The sequence below is a fragment of the Musa acuminata genome, chromosome BXJ2-4 (assembly GCF_036884655.1).
Source record: "Musa acuminata AAA Group cultivar baxijiao chromosome BXJ2-4, Cavendish_Baxijiao_AAA, whole genome shotgun sequence".
In the NCBI taxonomy this organism is placed as follows: domain Eukaryota; kingdom Viridiplantae; phylum Streptophyta; class Magnoliopsida; order Zingiberales; family Musaceae; genus Musa; species Musa acuminata.
The window spans coordinates 38,421,458-38,442,455 of NC_088341.1; the positions used below are offsets into that span (position 1 = coordinate 38,421,458).

A 20,998-nucleotide genomic window follows, 5' to 3' on the forward strand; every position below is an offset into this window, starting at 1 on the left:
TCCATTATTTTTGGGTCTAGTGACTTATCTTAAAAAAAAAAAAGATGAATTAGACAATTTCTTGTTTCATCCTACTTTGTGTCTTGAGCTAATTATCTCTTGTTTAATGTTGAGCATAATCATGAGCATAGTCTCAATAGGTACTTCCGCATAGGTACATTATCTCTTGTTTAATGTTCTGAGCAATGTCAATCTGCGAGCATAATCTTGATGATGTGTTACAACCGGTCCATGAAGAAGCTATGATTTCGTTTTGGCCAAGCAATGAGTTTGTGGACTGTGGAGTCTTCCCAGGTCAATGATGAGAAGTTGGACTCGATTGTGCCTCACATGATACCTGGGCATTCATTCAGTCACCTGCAGGGCAGTAGCCATTCCCCACCCCCACGATAGGCAACTCTGGTCATGGATTTTGTCAAACGGCGAAGGATAGCTTCCTATACTTGCAAAGAGGAGGATCATCAGGAAGAGGAAGAGGAAGAGGAAGAGGAGGGCTTGGACGCGAAGAGAAGGGATTGGTCGTCCCTGACGGAGCCCCTGCTGCGGTCGGTGCTGCGGCGCCTCGACAGCCTCGAGGATTTCTTCGCCTTCCGGGGCGTCTGCCGCAGCTGGCGAGAGCTCGCCGCCCCGACCCCGGACGCCCTCTCCGCCCAGCTCCCGCTCATCCTCTTGACCCGCTTCCCTGCATACACCGAGGCCTTCTACGACCTCGACCGCCGCCGCCTCTACCGTGCCCAGCTCCCATGGCGCGTCCACTCTCGCCGATCCGTCGCCTACGCCCACGGCCACCTCATCACCGCCACCGATCCCCCCAACTCCAAGCTTCTACTCTGGAACATCTTCTCGGAGTCTCGCATCCGCCTTCCCAAGGTTCCCGAGCCCTTCCGCCGCGTCCGCCTCTCCTCGCACCCGTCCGACCCCGCCCTCGACTGCATCGTTGTCCTCTTCGCCAAGAGGAGCACCGTGCTGCAGTATTGCCGCGTCGGGGACTCCCTCTGGACCATCCGCGACTGGAGTATGCTGAGGATGGTTGACGACATGATCTTCTTCCGAGATAACAGGCTCTACGCTCTGACCGCCACGATGCAGCTCGTCGTCGTGGACCTCGCCGCCGATCCAAAACTCTGGCTACTGGGCGACGGTGGCCGTAGAGCAGCGGAAGGGCATCGGGAACGTTGGCTTGCCGAGTCAGGTGGGGAGTTGATGGTTCTCTGCCACAGGTTCAGGGGTGGGTTCGATGTTTGCCGCTGGGACTCGGGAAGTTGTAGCTGGGTAGAGGTGCTTGACTTGGGCGGAAGGACAGTATTCCTTGGGTCAATGGGGTTTGCCGGGTCGATTGCCGCCGCTGGATCGGGGATAAGAGGGAACTGCATTTATTATGTAAGCTACCGGAAAGATGCGTGGTATGTGTTCTCGTTGGAAGAGCAATCCGTCGAGGTTGTCTACCCTGATTCACCTGGTTTGCTCAGGGGCCAGTCTCCACTGGACCCTGTATGGGTATTCCCCAGCCTTTGTTAAATTATGAATGCTCTGTTTGTGTTCGCAAGGTGTTCGGTGAAATGCTTAGATAAAGCTGTAGTTCTCAGTTAAATTTAGAGTTCCGATGTTTGTTGTCATTTGTAGTCTTGATGATTCCTCGCTGCTTGTATTCCTTCTCCTCTAATTCGTTCCTTTGTTTTCATTGCCTCTTTTTATTCAGAACAAAGGTTTGTCGTTGGTGAGTTGAAAGGTTTTTATGATTAGATATCTGCACCATTATTTCTCTAATATGTCTAAATGTTCTTCCTTAAAGCCTTCTAAGAATCTTGGCCCAACGTCACAAGTTTACGGGCAGTAATCCAGCCTTGTAGTGGAACTCAATTATATTCCAGTTCCACTTCAGTGGTTCCCAGTGATCATATATGCCAACCAAGGTAAGTAGACAAATCCGTCTGTCTCTGTGTTGTAACCATAGTTTTGCCAGCTTTTGATTATTATACAATCACTGTTTAGCAGCGATTAATGTGTGCTCCTTCGATGCTTTTTTGCAGGATCTTCGATTGGATGCACTGCAAGATGCAACTCAGCATCAGGTTCTCCCAGTTTTCTGAAAAGAAAGGTCGAGTATGTGGTGTGATCCTCTTTTAGCTTGTCATGGATTTACAAACACAAAATTTATGTAGTCCTTTTTTGTTTCTGACTTCCAGATGTGTTCAGTGGAGATGGCGAAGAACATTGAAATGTGATCTTCGAGGGTGTGATGCAGAAGGAAACACAACTATTACGTGACATTCTCCATGGCATTGTCACCATTGTCACATTGGACAACAGGGCTGCTTTCTTTCTCAATCCTTCTCCACCCAGGAAGATGAATTCCTCCGATGATAAGAGTAAGAAGTTGTATAGGCAGAGACAAAAGAAGAAGAAAAGGAACTTGCAAAAGAAGCCGAGAGGATTGATGACACTCTCCCGTCTGTTTGCTGCAGATGCTTCCATGGTGAATGATCAGTGCTAGACTCGAGCAATATGACTACTACTCACAGGAAGAACAAGAAACCAACACCACCTCGAACAGGAAGCAACTCTCCCTCATTAATGCATTACCATTTTCACAAGAATGAGCCTGTGTGTTTGGATATTAAGTGGCTGATAATTATCATTTGTTGTCGTGCGTCTATGTTCATTTTGTCTCCCATTGAACAAGCAATATCCTCATGCACATCACTTTGCTCAAGTCCCAACAATTGGCCGAGGAAAATCTTATATCTATCTCAAGTTTCTAAATTTGCATTTATCTTCAAATCATAATAATTTCCTTTTATAAATTTAGAGCAGCATTCTCTGAACTGAAGCTCTCACATATGATATATTCCCGCACGCATCTTACAGCAGAAGACCCGTTTTCAAAACCCGAACCCGGTCTGATCGGTTCAAATAAACGGGTCGGATTGCGCCTCCATTTCCCAATTGGTGGGTATCCAAGAGTCGTTATAAGTAGCGAACCCTAGTGGCTGCTGCGGGTTTACCTGCTCCTGAGGGCAGCCGTTCGATCACACAAGGAAGCGAAACACTCCTCGAGCGATCGCTCCAAAAGCCCCTGTAAAGCCCTAACGCTTCGGTTTCGTAGGAGATCGATGGCGGCCTCCGTGATGCTTCGAGCTCTGAGGCGGCGCGATCTGTCGCCGCCCTATCTGTCCTCTCGCCTCAGATCTGTAAGCTCCCTTTCTTTTTCGGATTGTCCACGCCTTCGGAAGCGATTGGGATGTAGTAATCTTGACATGGGTTGAATTTCTTGCTTTCTGGAAATCCGTCTTTTGGCGGTTTCACATCGTTTAGGTGTTTACTTTGACTCCTACTTTGTTTGTATTTCTTTTCGAATGTTGGGTTACTGTGTCCGAAGAAATCACGAACACGATTTCTTGAGTTAAAGGATATGCAACCTTTTTTTGTGTTGTGTATTGGAGCAACAGATTTTTTTTTCTATTCTACTTGACATACATATTATCAGCAATGATATTTGGTTAAAGCTCCATTTTCTCCTAGTTAGCTCAGATTTTAGCACGGTACTGCCTGTTGGCATGAACATGTCTTTGACAAGTTATGTCTCCTTTCTGGATTTGGTATCTAAATCTGACTTTAATGACAGTCAAGTTACATTTTCTGGTTCCATGTACAGTATCTGCATCTTTGGTTGAGTTCGATGGATCGACTACTATCTAAAGGAATGGGACCATGCTTGTATGTGCTGGTGTTTCTGGAGTACGTTTGATAACAAAAACAAGTCGATGTGATTTGGACTTGTATATTAGTTTTGTACGAGATAATTGTAGCAACTTAAACTGACTGTTCTTTTTATAATAAACTCAACAGAGAATTTTAATTTTTTTGTGCTCTTCCGTTTTACATTATTGTTTCGTCATTGGATTTTGTAGTAAGTTTTTAGCTAATATTTATAATTCCAATGATTTATAATAATGACTAATCATCTGCATGTCATGTGGAGATATTATACCATTAGCAAGTGGAAGCGGATAACATTGGAAGATAATGGGGACTTTCTCCATACACGTACCTGAAAATAGAATAATAGAAAATTAAAATAATAGATGGGGCTAAAGCATGATTAAGTAGCTATATATCTTTTTTTCACTATATTGATTCAGACAGATTATCTAATCACATGCTCCTTTTTATAGACAACAAAATCATTGGAATTTCCATGTTAGTTTCATATTGTTCATGTGTTATTTGTTATAAATTCTCTATATTAATCATATGATAGTTACTGGACTTCCCTTAGTACATCATTATCTTTGTTGTTCCTTTTTCCTTACCTTATTGTTAACCAGATTTTTATATATTTTCTCTATTTGATTATGAGATTCCTATTGTTGGGCTCTTAAAATCTTATTTCTACTCTTGATGTTGAGCAATAAAGTTATTATTCTTGCTAAGATGCTTGGACATAGCCATGAGGCATGGATGATACACCTACATGGCAAGTCCTACAAAAATAGGATGCCAGGTTTTAGGATCATTGCATGTATTTTCTGGAAGCAGCATAATATTCATTCATATTAGTGGTGAATGCTAGCAATAGTACATGTAACATGTGTAAAATGTAAATGAGTACATAGAAGTCTATAATATATATATATATATATATATATATATATATATACACATATATATATATAGTGCATTATTTTACTTATGCATTGTGTGAATGACTTAAATATCAAACATGCATACATTTATATCTAATAAATATCAGATGGTATGGGAGCCTTTGTTTATTCGAACCACACAACAGATGCCAAGAGGTGTCCAATAACTAGGTGTTCAACAAAGACACAACATGGATGCAACAAACATCTTGAAGTAACCTATATTTCATGTTTATTTCTGCAGTTATCTAGTAATGCAATCATGCCATGGGGTTCTCCTCTGGGTCACAAATGGTCTAGTTTGGTTAGACCCTTCAGGTATAATCTCATGCTTATAAATGTTGAAGTGCACTTTCAGAGTCTCTCCTTTAAGATATCACAATATTGTTTTCTGCTATTCTCTGGTTTCTTTCACCAAGGATAACTTTTTTTTTTCTATACAGCACAAAACCAGCAGGAAATGATATAATTGGAATTGATTTGGGAACTACAAATTCTTGTGTTGCAGTTATGGAGGGAAAGGTTGTTCTTTATGCATATTCTCCAAATATTTTTTGTATTTGATCATCTGGAACTCTATTTAAATGCATACTCTATGCTTATTTGTCACAGAATGCTAAAGTCATAGAGAACTCTGAAGGAGCTCGTACCACCCCATCAGTTGTAGCTTTTAATCAAAAAGGGGAACTACTTGTTGGAACTCCAGCAAAACGTCAGGCAGTCACCAATCCTACAAACACCCTTTTCGGTACCAAGCGACTGATAGGCCGTCGCTTTGATGATTCTCAGACGCAGAAAGAGATGAAGATGGTTCCTTTTAAGATTGTGAGGGCACCTAATGGAGATGCATGGGTTGAAGCTAATGGTCAACAGTATTCACCCAGCCAGATTGGTGCCTTCGTTTTGACTAAGATGAAAGAAACTGCAGAGTCGTATCTTGGAAAGTCTGTGTCAAAGGCTGTTATCACCGTTCCTGCATATTTTAATGATGCACAACGTCAGGCTACAAAGGATGCAGGAAAAATTGCCGGTCTCGATGTTCAAAGAATTATCAATGAACCAACTGCAGCTGCACTTGCTTATGGGTTGAACAACAAGGAGGGTCTCATTGTAGTTTTTGATCTTGGTGGTGGAACATTTGATGTTTCCATCCTAGAAATATCAAATGGTGTATTTGAGGTATAATTTCTTAAGTTTATAGCTTTTGAGGATTTTGTTTTCATGTTTTTGTCAGGTTTTGTTGATCTCATTCTCGATTTCAGGTCAAAGCCACAAATGGTGACACTTTCTTGGGTGGGGAAGATTTTGACAATGCATTGGTAGAATTCTTGGTTGATGAATTCAAGAGAACTGAGGCAATAGATCTTTCAAAGGACAGGCTGGCTCTACAGAGGCTTCGAGAAGCAGCTGAGAAGGCTAAAATTGAATTATCATCTACATCTCAGACTGATATCAATCTTCCATTTATAACAGCTGATGCTTCAGGAGCAAAGCATATGAATATCACTCTGACAAGATCAAAGTTTGAGACTTTGGTGAATCACTTGATTGAAAGAACAAAAAATCCCTGTAAAAGCTGTTTGAAGGATGCTGGCATAAGCAGCAAGGATGTTGATGAGGTTCTTCTTGTTGGTGGAATGACTAGGGTTCCAAAAGTTCAGGAAATAGTTTCAGAAATCTTTGGAAAGAGCCCTAGCAAGGGAGTAAATCCAGATGAAGCTGTTGCAATGGGAGCTGCTATCCAGGGTGGTATTCTTCGTGGAGATGTTAAGGAGTTGCTCCTCTTGGATGTCACCCCCCTATCGCTAGGTATCGAGACCCTTGGAGGTATTTTTACGAGGTTGATCAACAGGAACACAACCATTCCCACGAAGAAGAGTCAGGTAAGGATTGATTCAAGTAGTTGAATTGAACTCTCAAGTTAATCTTAGTAGATGGTTCATTCAAAGAAGCTATGGACATAAAGTTGTCATGCGTATAGAAAACATGCCATATAGAATGTGACTTTTGGTCATAAACATCCACCGAAAACAGTTTACTTCAAATGGTAAATGCAAGTCCTTTTTGGCTTTCTTTGTCTTATGGATCAAAATTTTCCACAAAGAAATTACTTTAAAACTCATGATTGAAGGTGGATCATCTCCTGGAGATTCCTTTGATAAAGGGCATGCCTTATGAGTGACTAGCATTAGGTGTGAGCTCATGTGCCCAAATATGGACAGTAGTCATGTGACAATGTAGAGTTACTGGCATGAAGCGCAGTCCCCAGTGCTGGTGCTTCTATGCCAGCCTGTTATTGGTGTGTGATGATCTTGACTTGTCCAAATTGTTGAGATTTGCCTTCCAAGACTATGGAACTGCTTTTTACGTCAACTCTAGGTTGCTGGTAGCCTGGTACACAGCTGATAGAACTTGAAATAAGACTTAGGCAGAAGATGCATATTCCTGGTAGCCTGGTACACAGATGAATGTTTTAATTAATTTATATTACTAAAATAAATAATAAGGGGGTAATGAGTTATAAAAATAATAAATTAATTCCTGTATTATGTGGAATAATTTTTAAAATTAAAAATAAGAACTTTTTATATGAATATTCAAGTCTATATTTTTTTGAGAATGTGTACTTATTTATTCTAATCTTGATCCATGTCACCATATTTTTATTTCAATTCTGACCTTTTAGGTCATATCCTTGTAGCTAAAACTAAGCAGCAGCCATGTTGGATGCCATAACCATGTTAGTGGATCCTCTATACCCTGGTCCAAGTAACAATTCATGGTTAAATTTGAAATCTGGGAGTGATGGGAAGATCCTTGTCATAGTGGTTGACTCAATTCTTTGATAGCTTTGCCTCTCGTAAGCTTAAGTTTGTTACATGCATTTAGCTGCATTTTGCCGACAACCAGTCAAACCATGATGTATCTCTCTCGGTCTGAAGAAATTTAGCAATGTGCTTCGTTTGACTTTCTCTTTTGATAATTTGCATCCTCTTACCTGTTTTCTGACTTCTGGAGCAGGCTTTCTATCCATTTTTTATTGACTTTGACTTAAATGATAGTCAAATCACCATTTTGCCTTTGTCAATTTGAAAAGGAGACTGGAACTGAATTTTTGAACCTTTCTCTTTGAACATTGTGCCTAGGTTTCGCTAACGCATCATTTCTTGATCATATGGTTAAAATCTGTTCTCACCAGGGTGGTTTTTGTATTATTTTGGATTTTGGCAAATATGCACTTTCCTGCTTTCATGGATATGCAATAGGATGTTAAACATTTAACTCGACACTGCAGAATGTTTACTGGTTTCTTTCTCCATTCAGGTATTTTCCACTGCGGCCGACAGCCAGACCCAGGTTGGTGTTCGTGTGCTACAAGGTGAGCGGGAAATGGCTGCAGACAACAAACTCTTGGGCGAGTTTGACCTTGTAGGCATCCCACCAGCCCCAAGAGGCATGCCACAGATTGAGGTTACATTTGATATTGATGCCAACGGAATCGTGACAGTTTCTGCCAAAGACAAGGCCACTGGTAAGGAACAGCAGATTACTATTCGGTCATCCGGTGGCCTCTCTGACGATGAGATTGAGAAGATGGTCAAGGAAGCTGAGCTCCATGCTCAGAAGGACCAGGAGAGGAAAGCTTTGATCGACATCAAGAACAGTGCAGACACAACAATTTACAGTATTGAAAAGAGCTTGAGCGAGTTCAGGGATAAAATTCCAGCTGAAGTGGCCACAGAGATCGAGTCTGCAGTAGCTGATCTACGGAAAGAGATGGCAGGAGATAATATCGACAACATCAAGGCCAAGCTTGATGCAGCAAACAAGGCAGTCTCAAAGATTGGGCAACACATGGCAGGAAGCTCAGGTGGGTCTTCATCTGGTGGTTCTCAAGGTGGTGATCAGGCACCCGAAGCAGAATACGAAGAGGTCAAGAAGTAGGATGTCTGATAGATGATTATAGCCCTACCGAAGCAAGTAAATTCATGTTGTGTTTAATATCATACTGTCTAATTTCTGACAGGGTATGAGCAGATTTTGCTTTAGTGGTAGTTTTTTAGCGAAATAATAGATGTCGCTCAGATTATGAACTCAGTAAGTAGATCGAATGGCCACAGGATTTTGTCGATCTTAAGGGTTCCTGTTGTTTCTGTGAAGAGCAAATCAGATACGCTGTCCTTTGGATGTCAGATATCCCTATCAAAGTGGGGAGTTGCATCTCTTGGAAACATTCCAAATGGTGTGGTTTGTTCTTGTTCTGCTGTTGTTAGCTGTATGTTTTTTTTATGGATATCACTAGTTCCAGTGACTTGAGTTAGTGATGTACATGGTTAAGATGTAATTGGTCTTATCAAGTCAAACAACCTGTGGGTATGATGAAACGGGAGTTGCTACGATCCATCTTGATTAATTCATCAATTATTTTAATCACTGATCCAAGATAAATACTTTAGATGTCATACGAGCATAATTATTTTAATCATAATCAAGACTTCCCTTTTGGTATAATGTTGCACCGACACAAAAGAATTTAAAGCATATTAGAGTATCAATTTGGTACGTAATGTACCAACCTAGGATAAAAAAAAAAATTGAAATATACCAACCTAGGATAAAAAAAAAAAATGAAATATTTGTGTACAATGCATCCACTTATGATAAAAAAACAAAAATATTGGACGCCATTAGAGCATCTCCTTAACGTGTGATACGTCCACTTCTTCAACAATAAGACATCCAATATGCCCAACTCACGCATCCCCTTCTATTAGATAGATGTATGCATATGCCTAAGATAAGAAAACATTGTAATAGTCCATTAAGGTTCCAAAATAAACATTGTAATATAAGCTGAATAAACCCTAATCAGACTTGCTAAACTAATAATAAACTTCTTATCTGCTTTTTACACATTAGCAATAAACAAATGGTCTTTTCAATTATACTTTTGGTGCAGTCTTTTATATAGTAAGTGTCACATCGATAGAGGTTTTTTCTACCATCAGAGTGATTTATTCTCAACCAATGATATCACTTAAAAAACAAAAAATCACCACGTTGAATTGAGCAGCAATCTTTTACCTCTTTAGTCTTTCTTATATATAAACCAAATCATTTGGTCACTTGTGTTTCATGTGATCAATATGACTTCGAAAGTCTAATGTTACTCGAGTGACGCCCCAACCCCAACCCTTTCATTTTATTTTGGGGGTATACGAGAGGTCATACAGGCCGGTCGTCGATTGGGCCCACACGGGGTCCACTATTGGACCTTCCCTATAAATGGGCTGGCGAATCACGCTACGGACCCTCCCGATCCCTGGGGGACTCAACCCGATGGATCCCTCCCCGCAAAATTCGTCCTCCACCGCCGGTAACGGCGGCCTCCCCTCCACCGGGACCGCCGCCGCCGCCGCCTCCAGCCCCGCCCCCAACCCGACCTCCGCCGGGACCATCGGCTCCGCAGCCGACCCTGCCGAGGAGGCGAAGCAGAACCTGACCCAGGTCATCAACTCTGTCGACAAGACCCTCGGCCTCCTCCACCAGCTCTACCTCACCGTCTCTTCCTTCAGCGTCGCCTCGCAGCTCCCGCTTCTCCAGAGACTGTGAGCCCTCCTCCTCTTTGTTGCCCCCTTCCCCTTCTCCTTTCCCGCCCTGGAGAGGTGCCTCTGATCCTAGGGTTTTTTTTCCTTTTTGGCGGGGGTGGTTCTTTTGGGCTCGCTCCCACAGGAACGCCTTGGTGGCGGAGCTTGACGCGATGCAGAAGATGGCGGACAAGTGCAACATCCAGGTGCCTATGGAGGTCGTCAAGTGAGTCTCTTGATCTCTTTCCTGACTGCTTGGAATCGATTTGTTAAAGATTCGATCTTTTTGTGCAGTTTGATTGACGATGGGAAGAATCCTGACGAGTTCACCAGGGATGTGATCAATAGCTGTATTGCCAAGAACCAGATAACCAAAGGAAAGACTGATGCTTTTAAGGTAATTCCTTGTTTTCTTTTGCTTCATTGTTAGTCTAATCTAATAATATGAGATGCTTCACTGTTTCCTTTCTTTATTTTCGAAGTACATATAAAATGAATCTATAAGATCTCATGAAGTTAGTTCTATGTTGAAGATTGTGATTGCATGGTATTAGATAACCTGACAACATGTTCACCTATTGTAATTTTGTTGGCTTTCGCTTCTTATTTGATGTAAGAGTGTCATACATAAAAGTTCCGTATTCAAGTTTATATATGCTGTCACGTTAGGGTAGCATGGTAATTAAAAGACTTCTACATGCATGGTCCAGCATCTTCACATGCCTACATATGAGAGTAATATGAGAGAATTAAGGAACTTCTGTACAGTGGAAGATTCTGCTTCTTTTATGTACTGTTATTGTAATGTTAATGTATTATGAGAGATCATTAGCCTTAAATCTTTAATTTTTTCTATTAGTCACGGTTTTGTTCCATTTATTTGAAGTTGTTGGACTAGTACGCCTAAACCAGTGTCCTTAAATGGTTTTCATTACCTAATAATTGATCGAGTTCCTTATTGACCTTTGGACAACCTCGGATGAGTTTATCATTCTGTTTTATAAAGGAAATCAACATGTTTAAACTTTAAAGTTGGTTGTATGACATTCGAGGTGACTGCATCTAACTTGCATTGCCTAATACTCTTGTTAAACACAAGTATCCACCATGAATGCCAAGATCTATAGTTGTGTTTTTTGTTCAGTAAATTCTATGGACTATTATTCTTGGTTCATTCCTTGTCATGTTGGTGACTCTTCGATGTCTGTTACAGAAAAAGTCAGAAAAGGTTAATTAGTTAGAGATGTCATTTATGATATATATTACTACAGGAAATGTTAGAACCCCAATTTCTGATTATAAACTTTTGGTCACGCTTTACTTACAATATCATTGGACTAAACAATCACTTTCAGACTATTGCGAAATTATTGGTCATTAACAACTCTTTCAATTTATTTTCTTGACCCTCAATGTCTTCAATGTCATTAATGCTATTTGGTCTGTATCATGCAAAAAAAATTGTAAATACAGGGGATATATACATCATTAGAACTTATTTTGTCATAACCTTAGTTTCCGTTCTAGCTTCTAAACCTGTCATTAGTAGTCCATTTTACTATTTTGTTTTATATTTACTGTGTCTTAGCACAATGGCTTACTTTTGTCTACGTGAATAGAGCTTGCGAAAGCACCTTCTTGAGGAGCTTGATCAGGCTTTTCCTGATGAAGTGGAAACCTATAGGGAGATCCGTGCTTCTTCTGCTGCTGTAAGTTATAATAGCTTACCACTCTTCCACTAATCTCTTAGAATCTTTTTCTCACTGAATCCATATTTCTTTTGCTATTTTCAACTCTTATGGTGAGATTTTTGAGATTCTTTTTTTGTTATTTTGTATATAAATATGTGCATATAACAACTTATGGCTGTTAAATAGACAGTTAGATTTATTTTTTCACTGAATAGAAAGATCTTTGTGCTTGCCTTTTCTTTTTTGACAAAATATCAAATGTATAATGAAGTACTGTTATAATAGTTAGTCATGAGGCTATTCGAAGATTCCACTATTTCATGGAGCCTATCTTTATGAATATCTGTACTCTGTACCAACTATTTGATCTGTTCCGATTAAAAGACAAGGCCGAGGACTATGGTCATAAGACCTAATAGAAGATCACAACCAGAGATAAAATTCATTTGATCCTAAGTAAAGACGTGAAACCATATAGAGGGCAACCAAAGCAGTACATGGGAGCAAGCTTTTTCCTTGGATGCAATGGATGTTTTTAAATTCTAAGCCATAACCAAGTGTTGTTCTGTGAGAAATGTCAATTTCTCAATTTTGTAATTAACTGGTAGATACGTGTTATGTGAATCATGTACGTTTTTGTAAATGTAGCATTTCATTAGATCTTGTCACTTGTAAAACTGATATAGGTACTGGAAACATATTATAGCTTAGGAGTATCTGCACCACCTTCACCTTTACCTCGTACTTCTTTAACATCCACCATCCACTATTTTATTGCTATTGTTGGCACCATATTTACCTCCTCTAACCTCCACTCTAGTTATGACAATTGCTACCTCATTATCACCAGCACTATCATATTTACATCTCAGTCGTTGTTCATCACAGCCTCCGTCATTGTGTTCTCCGATTCCTCATTAGTAAGAAGAGAAGGTAAAATGGTGAGTATTGTACCTTGATATGAAACATGATATTTTATTCTAGGCTGCTGTCAACAATATAAACCGGCAAGGATGAATTTTGGATTTAGGAAATAGCATTAGGTTGTTCAATGCACCACAAATGAAGGGATTGTCAATATAAATGAACAACGCAAGAGGTTAATTGCAAGACTTCTTTTATATGTTTTGCTGCAAACTACTCGTGTCAATCTTACTAAATTGTGCCTGAATTGCTGTTGAATCTAAGCATTAAGTGGTACCACTCATTTCATCTTAATCATCTGAACGTGTTGATGCGAATTAGAAGCTCACCTTAACTGTCCATGTTGACTGCCTTGGTGTCCTGTCTTTTGTGGGAGTTTACCCTAGTTTTGCTGTTTGATCGATTTCACATTTCACTTTCAGGAATCGAAGCGGCTGGCACAGTCCCAGAGTGCTCTACCGAATGGAGATGTCAAAGTGAAACAAGAGCACTAAAAGGCTTATTAGCTATTCTTGTTCATTTCAGCTAGTGTGCAACCTAACTTGATAAAGTGTTTCCTGATATTCAAACTAAGCTTTGTACTGTTTTCTATTAGTAGATGGTTGAGCTCTGTGTTTTTAAGCTTGTAGAAAAATGAATCATATATATGTCTGACATTATAATATACATGTATCCATGTCCAGAAAAAAAAAAAAAGTGGTTTCTTAATCCTGTCAATTCGTTTTCATGACTTTTTTGTTTTCACATAAATAAGTTCGGTAATTTCATTCTGCACTAAATGATTGCTGCCTCCATTTTTTTTCTGGCTCCTTTTTGAGCATGATCCTTATTTGTTGGTGCTTACATTTGGGGCAAGAGTAGTGATCTGAATTGGAGCTTTAAAATTAGCAAATTTTTTGATGTAGAATAACATTCAAGTAATATAGCATAATTTTTTTTTAGATGGTAAGGGATATAGGTAAGATTTGAGCCTAGAATTTTGTGATGATACGTTAAAGACTTTATCAGCTAAGTTACCCGGTACCTTATAAACCATAATTATGTTATGTCCATTCATCTTATATGCATTAAAGTTTATTATCTTCCTAATTTTTCTATTCAAAATATAATAAAAAGCTAGGTATGTCATTAAAATATACATATTTTGCTCCCTATTTAAAGATCTTTAATTAGTTGATTTTTTACTTGAATTTGACTCTTATCTTATTAAACAATCACCTTTTCAACATAGTAATTTAAATTAAACATAAGTCGAAAACTACTATTTAAATTATGATTTTATGCGTGCTACTAACACCACTAATGCGTGCCATCGATCTTATGCGTCGTTTGGGAGGATAACGAAGTCAGAGGAGACGATAACGCTCACAGGTCGATAAAGCTTAAGAAGTGTTAAAAAAAAACTTTTTCTTAACATAAAAAAACTTTTTTTTAACATGTAATGTTATGCTCCTCTAAGATACTATCAAGTAAAGTTTAAGAAGTGCACATGATCATTAAATTAAACAAAGGGATGCATAGCGCTTCATGGATGTCGAAGGTGACGCGTAGATCTCCTCTGGAATGCCACCGACCTTGCATGCCATCGATGTTGTCACTCGATATGCCGTTTGGAAGGATAACATAGCCAAAGGGAAGAGAAGCCGAAGGGGAGGAAAGCTAGAAGGCAAGATAGCGCTTCACAAAGTATGTGACACCCAAATCTCCTCTGGAACGCCACGGGCCTCGTGTGCCACCAACACTATCGCTGGGTATGTCGTCTGGAAGGATGACATAACCGAAGGGGAGGGAAGCCGGAGGAGATGAAAACTAGAGGGGAAGATAGTACTTGACAAAGGAGGCAACATCCGAGTCTCCTCTGGAACGCCAGCGGCCTCATGCTAGTATTATTTATTATTCTCATATTATCGATTTTTATTTTATATTTTTCCTTACAATCTTTTATTTCATCCTCGTTACTGACACCGTTAACCTTACTCGTTGCCGACATCATTTACTATCCTCTTAGACATCTCTCCCTTTGTTGTCGTGCTATTGATGCCCATGCAATGAACCTTTGACGCTCGACGTCGTTCGATCTCACTCGTCACCCATTGACATCATTCGTCCTCACTCGTCGTTGCTCATATATTATTTTTTGAGAAAGAAGAAGAAAGAAGAGAAGAAGAGAAGAAGAGAAGGTAGATGAGGATATTTATATATATTTATAATAAAATAATTTAAAAATATTAAAAACTTTAAAAATAAGATAGTAAATAAAAAAGGTTTACAAATAAGTAATATGTTAGTAAAAGAAGCCACATAGTTCGGCAGGACGAGTGACATTTGGTTCACATGACTCGGGTCGTTACCACGCCGAGTCAGCTCAGACCTTGAAACCCGCATTTGGTTGCCGAGCCTTAGCGCATTCCACGCTGAGATGTCTGAAGAAGACATCGCCCAATTCCTTCCCCGACACGGACGCATGGCTGACAATTAGGGCCGGAAGATCCATCGCACGAGGCGAGGCGAGGCGGGAGCATGACGGGCAAGCCACCCGATGAGGATGGGCTCAATAGTGCGGACGGCACAGGTGACGGCGATCCGCGCCGTGTCCCCGATCCGCCGAGCTACAGGGGGAAGTCTTGTAAGGGCTGCCTCTATTATTCCTCGCGCCTAAAGTCCGACGGCCGCAATCCCGTCTGCGTTGGCATCGGCCGGACTCTTCCTCAAGGTCCATTTGCTTTCTGTCTGTGTCTGGGAATTTTGTGCTGGAATATGCGGATTATAACCTCGATTTCTGTCTATCGGTTTTGTTACATGGCAAAGATGTGATCTCGTCGTCTTTTTTATGAACCAAGTGGTGCGTGTTCCAGGAATCTAAAAAGTGTGCGCATTTGGTGGGACTTAGGATGATAAAATGCTATGCGAATGTTCATGAATTAGGGTTATTGAACTTTAAGATTTGATCAAACAAGCAAGATTGGTAGAACTGTGCCTTTTGCTTGAATATTATTAATTGACTAACAAGGATTATGGGAGTGATTCCTTCACATAATGAACCATTGAAGTTTGCATGATGATATTTGCCAACATCTAAAATAATTATAACTAGAACATATCTGAGCCCTGGTTTATAAAGAAAACTAAGTTTGTTTAGGTAATCAAGTTGCTATATTGTATATAATAGTGAACCCTGAAATGAGAAATGAAACTATGCATAGGAAACTTGTCTGAAGTTAAATGAAATAGTCTTCTAGTTGCTTGGTCCATGCTTCTTACAGAACCCCCATGCTTGGTCCATGCTTCTTTCAGAACACCCGACCCACCTGCAATCTTTTTTTAATAGACATTGAAAATGTTGTTGTTAGATTATGATCCTTTAAAAAAATGATGATACAAGCTATATGTGAATGACTCGACAATGTTCCTTATTAATAGAGCGAAGCAACTGTGTGCAATGGAATTTTGACTCATAAGGTGCTGAATTTAATATCAGTTCCAATGATGTTCTTAATTGAACCAATTTACAACAGTGTAGAGCTCTCAAGCGCTATTGTAGATCAGTGTTATGAAATTACATCTCTCTTTCTTGTGCTTTTAAATAGATAAGTAAAGAAACTGAGTTGGTCATTTCTTCAATTATTGAGGTGTATCTCCTTCAGGGTCTGTAGAATGTCTTCCTCTAATTTTGGATTTAGGTTAATTGGTCCTTTTGTCCTAAGATAGCCAATCAGTTTTATACATACATCTATTCCATGTATGAACACTGTCCGGATTTAATTGGGTTTTCAGTTTTCACATGTTAAAATCTCCTTTATGGAGTAATTCCTGTTTATAATATTTCCATTGATTAGCTTCATGGAGTTAGGCATGAAGATAAGACCTTGACACAAGTTGAAAACATTCAAGTAATAAGTGTATATTAACTGAAAAGTATGTTGGTTTTTTGGGATTGTTTAACCGCTGATAACTAGTGGACTGTGACTGGTTCGGATTGGTCATAATTTATTTACTGTTAACACATATCCATCTGCTTTTTTTTTTTTTGGTTCTGGTCCTTTTCTATCATTGCTTAAGAAGCCATTTTGGTCTAGGGCAACTCACTAGATACTGGCATATTATGTGGACAAATTCATCAGCTTTTTTGCGGGTACTGAGTTGGTCATTTCATATTATGTGGAAAAATTCATCACACACAACAAAATGTCAGCAAATGTGACATTTTGTTGGAAATGTCACAGAGTGAGATGATTCAAGATTCTAATATCTGAAAATTCAAGTTGGAAATGAAGGGCTCGCAGGTTTGCTCCACTTGATTGCATCTCACCCACTGTTCAGTTGTATCACAAAGAAGTACGTCGGGCAGTAGGGCAATAGCACTATATGCTTTCAATCCTTGGAAGCAAGGTAATAGATGATGAAAAAGAGCGGGCTCATCAGAAATGCTATTTTTATTTTTATTTTTCCGGAGTGTGTCATTGTTAAAGTGCTTTTCCGTCAGTGTCAGAGATTATGTGCATACTTGTAGTTGTAGAGACCTTTTAATTAGTTAAAAATTATACAGGGATAAAGGAATCTCAGGTTAGCACTAGAATTATCATTAGGCATTTTCAAAAGATGGCAATTTTAACTACTTTTTAAATATCTGAATCTGGTCAATTCTTCCAAAAAATTCAACATGAACGGAGAATAGAAGTTGATATTCCTAATCGGTTGGCAAGTTTCCATGGCCTATCAGCTGTGGTGTTCTATGGAGCAAAAGAAAAGACAATGAGTCTTTAATGGGGAAGCCCATGTCAGTTTTCTATTTCCCCTTTATTTGATTCCTATAACTTCACTTTTTCTTGTTTTGCTACATTTCCATTCTCATATATCCGGAAATATCACAGGAGACCTTTTTCATATCAGTTTAAGTAATTGAATGCTCACTATATATTAGTTATTTCTATTGTGAATTGACAAACTGGGCATGAGTTTTCGGTACATCCACTGTGAGAATAGTTTAAAATGAGTCTAGAAACTTCAATCTATGTTTAAGTTATTGATTTAGTTTGGATAGATTTGATCACAAGTCTGTGTGGTAGCATTAACAAGCATCTTTTTTGTTAGTATAGCTAATATTGCACGCACAAGTGTTTCTAGCTATGTTTTTGTTGTGCTGCAATTTTATGAAGTGACGCATAATGCATGAAAATTTATGGCAGACTTCCAGAACTGATACTTTTCTAGCTTAAAAAAATTGAACAATTAGTGTGTATTTTTTCCACTGCCATTTCCACCAATGTCAGTAGCTTTGCTGCTACCGATATTTGTTAAGAAGTTGTTTTACTAAACATTTATTTGATCAGATAATCACTTCGAAGTTAACAGACCTTTTATGATTAGACATATCGCAAGCATTTGCAATCATTTCCATAAATATTCTTCCCAAAGGAACGTTTCAGAAATTTTTGATGAAGACACCCTAAAGTACTTGTGAACATGTTGAACTTTATCATGCCATATTTGAAATTAGCAGTTTCAACAAGCTTGGACATCAAAGCATGGAATTAATATCATTCAGTAAAGGTACATCTCAGTTGGATTGTGAACATGTTAGTCAGTCTTGTGATGTATCAACTGATAGCTGATTTATCTATTATAATACTACATGAGGGTAACAAGTTTGTCGATTTACAGTTCATTAGGCACTCTGTTCAGATTCTACTCTATATACTCTTTTTTTTTTAAACTTATGTCATATGATTGCAGGATCAACACTATGCATTACTGCAACGAGAGACTGAAAAACTTCGAGTTGATATCGAGAAAATGCGTAGTGAACTTAGGTCTGGTTTGCATTGAAGTATATAACATATTAGTAAGCCAATTATATCCAGATTAATACTTCTTTCTTTAATTTAAACTCACTGTCTTAAACAGATATGAAATCGACAAGGTAACTGCTGGGCAGCGCTTGGATCTAAACCTCGAGAGACGGTAAGGGATGTTAATGTCTATTTGATAATGGAATATGTGGTGATATCTCAGGCTGAATTATTGTCCATATTTGTTACAGAAAATACACCTTTTTAATTTAACAACTAGGTTAACCATGCTAGTTCAGATGAAGAGTTCATGTTGTAGGTAACAAAAAACAAGAGTTCATGTTGATTTGAATTCTGATTTATCATCAAGACGTTCTGGTCTGAGTGTTGCTAGATCACTGTGCTAATGTTGATCCAATGTTTCATTTGACTTTGTTCATTTTTTATCACCTTTGTTATGCCTGGAGCAAACAAATATGACTACCATCAGTAGCATTGATCAATGATTATGTATGTGCTTATTGCAAGTAGCTTTTCATTTTTAATGTGCTGTACCGGATGAATGTAGTAGCTTTACTTTAACTTATTTTTTCTAATTGTTTAGGCGCATACGTGACAAGTTACGTGACGAGTTAGCGGAACAAAGTGCAGTAACCACAGAACTTATTACCAAACTCGACAGGGTAAGTTTCCTAGATCAAGGAGAAAAAAAATTACTGATAATTCTGTCCGTAGTTTTTGGTTTAGTATGTCTAAATTTGGTTTATCTTTGTAAATTTTCCAGGAAATCCTTTGCATTAAGTGCACAGCTAGACGCAGCAAAATATGATGCCACAAAGTTTTGCATTGCTACTGTTGTTTCCATATGTGCTGTTGCTTGCCAGATCTCGGCTCTCTCGATCAGAGTCCTCGCGTGTAGAAGCGACTGAGGAGCTCACGTTCATCGGCTTCTTCGGTAAATCCGATCTCTCAACCGTTTCTTGAATTGGCTTCCTTCCTTGGTTCTTGATCTTGGATCATGAGGTGGTTAATGAAACTACCTTATAACTACTATATCATGATCCGAGACAAATCTCAAATGTTTAACCATTTGACAGCGTTGTTTTTGCATTAGAGAAACCGTCAAAGAAAGGCTGCTACTTTGAACGACACTTGCAACGAGCATGATCTCGAACGGAAAGCAAACAGTGGAAGAAGCCGATCAACCAGAAGCTTCACATCAAGAAAACAAACAGTTCGATCCAACCCTCCATGGGAACTAATCAAGCAAAGTAAAGGATTAGCTTCTTCGTAAATGAAGTGAAATCCATGTCCCAAGTGCCACTCCAAAGAAATGCAACTGAAGGTGATCCCGCCCTAATCACAGACAAACCCCATTCCAAGATCAAGAACCAAGGAAGGAAGCCAATTCAAGAAACGGTTGAGAGATCGGATTTACCGAAGAAACCGATGAACGTGATCTCCTCAGCCACTTCTACACGCGAGGACTCTGATCGGGAGAGTCGCGATCTGGCAAGCAACAGCACATATAGAAACAACAGTAGCAATGCAAAACTTTGTGGCATCATATTTTGCTGCGTCTAGCTGTTCCCTTAATGCAAAGGATTTCCTGGAAAATTTACAAAGATAAACCAAATTTAGACATACTAAACCAAAAACTATGGACAGAATTATCAGTAATTTTTTTTCTCCTTGATCTAGGAAACTTACCCTGTCGAGTTTGGTAATAAGTTCTGTTGTTTCTGCACTTTGTTCTGCTAACTCGTCACGTAACTTGTCACTTATGCGCCTAAATAAAATAGAACTTCCAAAAGATCATTTATGGTCCATCACCTTCCTTGTTAACATTTGCAGGAATATGACCAGCAGTTGAAGTTCTTCTGTCCGCCAATATCTGCAATAAATTTCACATGGATGCTAACGAACTTTCTCCACCCGTTCCCATAGCAGATTTTTATTGATTTACCAAAGTAATCAATTTTCTTTTCTTCTCTGAAGCCTTTTAAGTTTCTCATTTGCTTTCATTTTGTCAGGTACATGTAAATCATAGTATGTAGGGTTAGAATTGGACCTATTTGAATCAGATTATTTAATCCTCATCATTCCTAAGGAGTCTGGTGTCCACTAAACCTAGTGCCTTCTCTGGAATCAAGTTTGGAGATTCTATGCAATCGAGTGTGTTTTGATTATATTGTAAATGTCATTATTTGAGGAGTATGCATAAAAGAGAATAAACATGTAAATAGGAAAGCGAGCTCAAATAGGAGGAGAGAAATCAGAAACTTGCGTATGTGATCAAACAAAAGAACAAAGCATATTATGTTTATTAGCACAATAACAGATGTTTCAACTCAAACACA

The 20,998-nt window shown here is 39.1% G+C and overlaps 3 protein-coding genes across 3 annotated transcripts; all 3 read left to right on the forward strand.

Annotated features, from left to right (window-relative positions):
* The first annotated feature begins 238 nt into the window (after positions 1 to 238).
* On the forward strand, positions 239 to 2,759 carry LOC135610753 (probable F-box protein At4g22060). The gene is made up of 4 exons (XM_065105644.1): positions 239 to 1,497; positions 1,793 to 1,913; positions 2,031 to 2,098; positions 2,187 to 2,759. The coding sequence occupies exons 1-2, from the start codon at positions 406 to 408 to the stop codon at positions 1,835 to 1,837; spliced, it is 1,137 nt and encodes a 378-aa protein (XP_064961716.1). The 5' UTR covers positions 239 to 405; the 3' UTR covers positions 1,838 to 1,913; positions 2,031 to 2,098; positions 2,187 to 2,759.
* A 224-nt stretch (positions 2,760 to 2,983) lies between these two features.
* LOC135610752 (heat shock 70 kDa protein, mitochondrial-like) lies at positions 2,984 to 8,903 on the forward strand. The gene is made up of 6 exons (XM_065105643.1): positions 2,984 to 3,191; positions 4,891 to 4,964; positions 5,090 to 5,168; positions 5,259 to 5,825; positions 5,909 to 6,529; positions 7,971 to 8,903. The coding sequence occupies exons 1-6, from the start codon at positions 3,114 to 3,116 to the stop codon at positions 8,589 to 8,591; spliced, it is 2,040 nt and encodes a 679-aa protein (XP_064961715.1). The 5' UTR covers positions 2,984 to 3,113; the 3' UTR covers positions 8,592 to 8,903.
* A 1,014-nt stretch (positions 8,904 to 9,917) lies between these two features.
* On the forward strand, positions 9,918 to 13,566 carry LOC135610754 (mediator of RNA polymerase II transcription subunit 10b-like). Its single transcript, XM_065105645.1, has 5 exons — positions 9,918 to 10,255; positions 10,380 to 10,460; positions 10,529 to 10,631; positions 11,854 to 11,943; positions 13,272 to 13,566. Exons 1-5 carry the CDS (start codon positions 9,933 to 9,935, stop codon positions 13,341 to 13,343), a joined length of 669 nt encoding a protein of 222 aa, XP_064961717.1. The 5' UTR covers positions 9,918 to 9,932; the 3' UTR covers positions 13,344 to 13,566.
* Positions 13,567 to 20,998: the final 7,432 nt, after the last annotated feature.

What these genes read in the sequence shown, in the direction of transcription:
- LOC135610753 (XM_065105644.1), top strand. Translation starts at nt 406, where the DNA reads ATGGATTTTGTCAAACGGCGAAGGATAGCTTCCTATACTTGCAAAGAG. An exon ending in CTCCACTGGACCCTGTATGG is followed by an intron (nt 1,498 to 1,792) that starts GTATTCCCCAGC and finishes TCTTCCTTAAAG; the next exon opens with CCTTCTAAGAATCTTGGCCC.
- LOC135610752 (XM_065105643.1), top strand. Translation starts at nt 3,114, where the DNA reads ATGGCGGCCTCCGTGATGCTTCGAGCTCTGAGGCGGCGCGATCTGTCG. An exon ending in AGTTTGGTTAGACCCTTCAG is followed by an intron (nt 4,965 to 5,089) that starts GTATAATCTCAT and finishes TTTTCTATACAG; the next exon opens with CACAAAACCAGCAGGAAATG. An exon ending in TATCAAATGGTGTATTTGAG is followed by an intron (nt 5,826 to 5,908) that starts GTATAATTTCTT and finishes TCTCGATTTCAG; the next exon opens with GTCAAAGCCACAAATGGTGA.
- LOC135610754 (XM_065105645.1), top strand. Translation starts at nt 9,933, where the DNA reads ATGGGCTGGCGAATCACGCTACGGACCCTCCCGATCCCTGGGGGACTC. An exon ending in CTCCCGCTTCTCCAGAGACT is followed by an intron (nt 10,256 to 10,379) that starts GTGAGCCCTCCT and finishes TCGCTCCCACAG; the next exon opens with GAACGCCTTGGTGGCGGAGC. An exon ending in GAAAGACTGATGCTTTTAAG is followed by an intron (nt 10,632 to 11,853) that starts GTAATTCCTTGT and finishes CTACGTGAATAG; the next exon opens with AGCTTGCGAAAGCACCTTCT.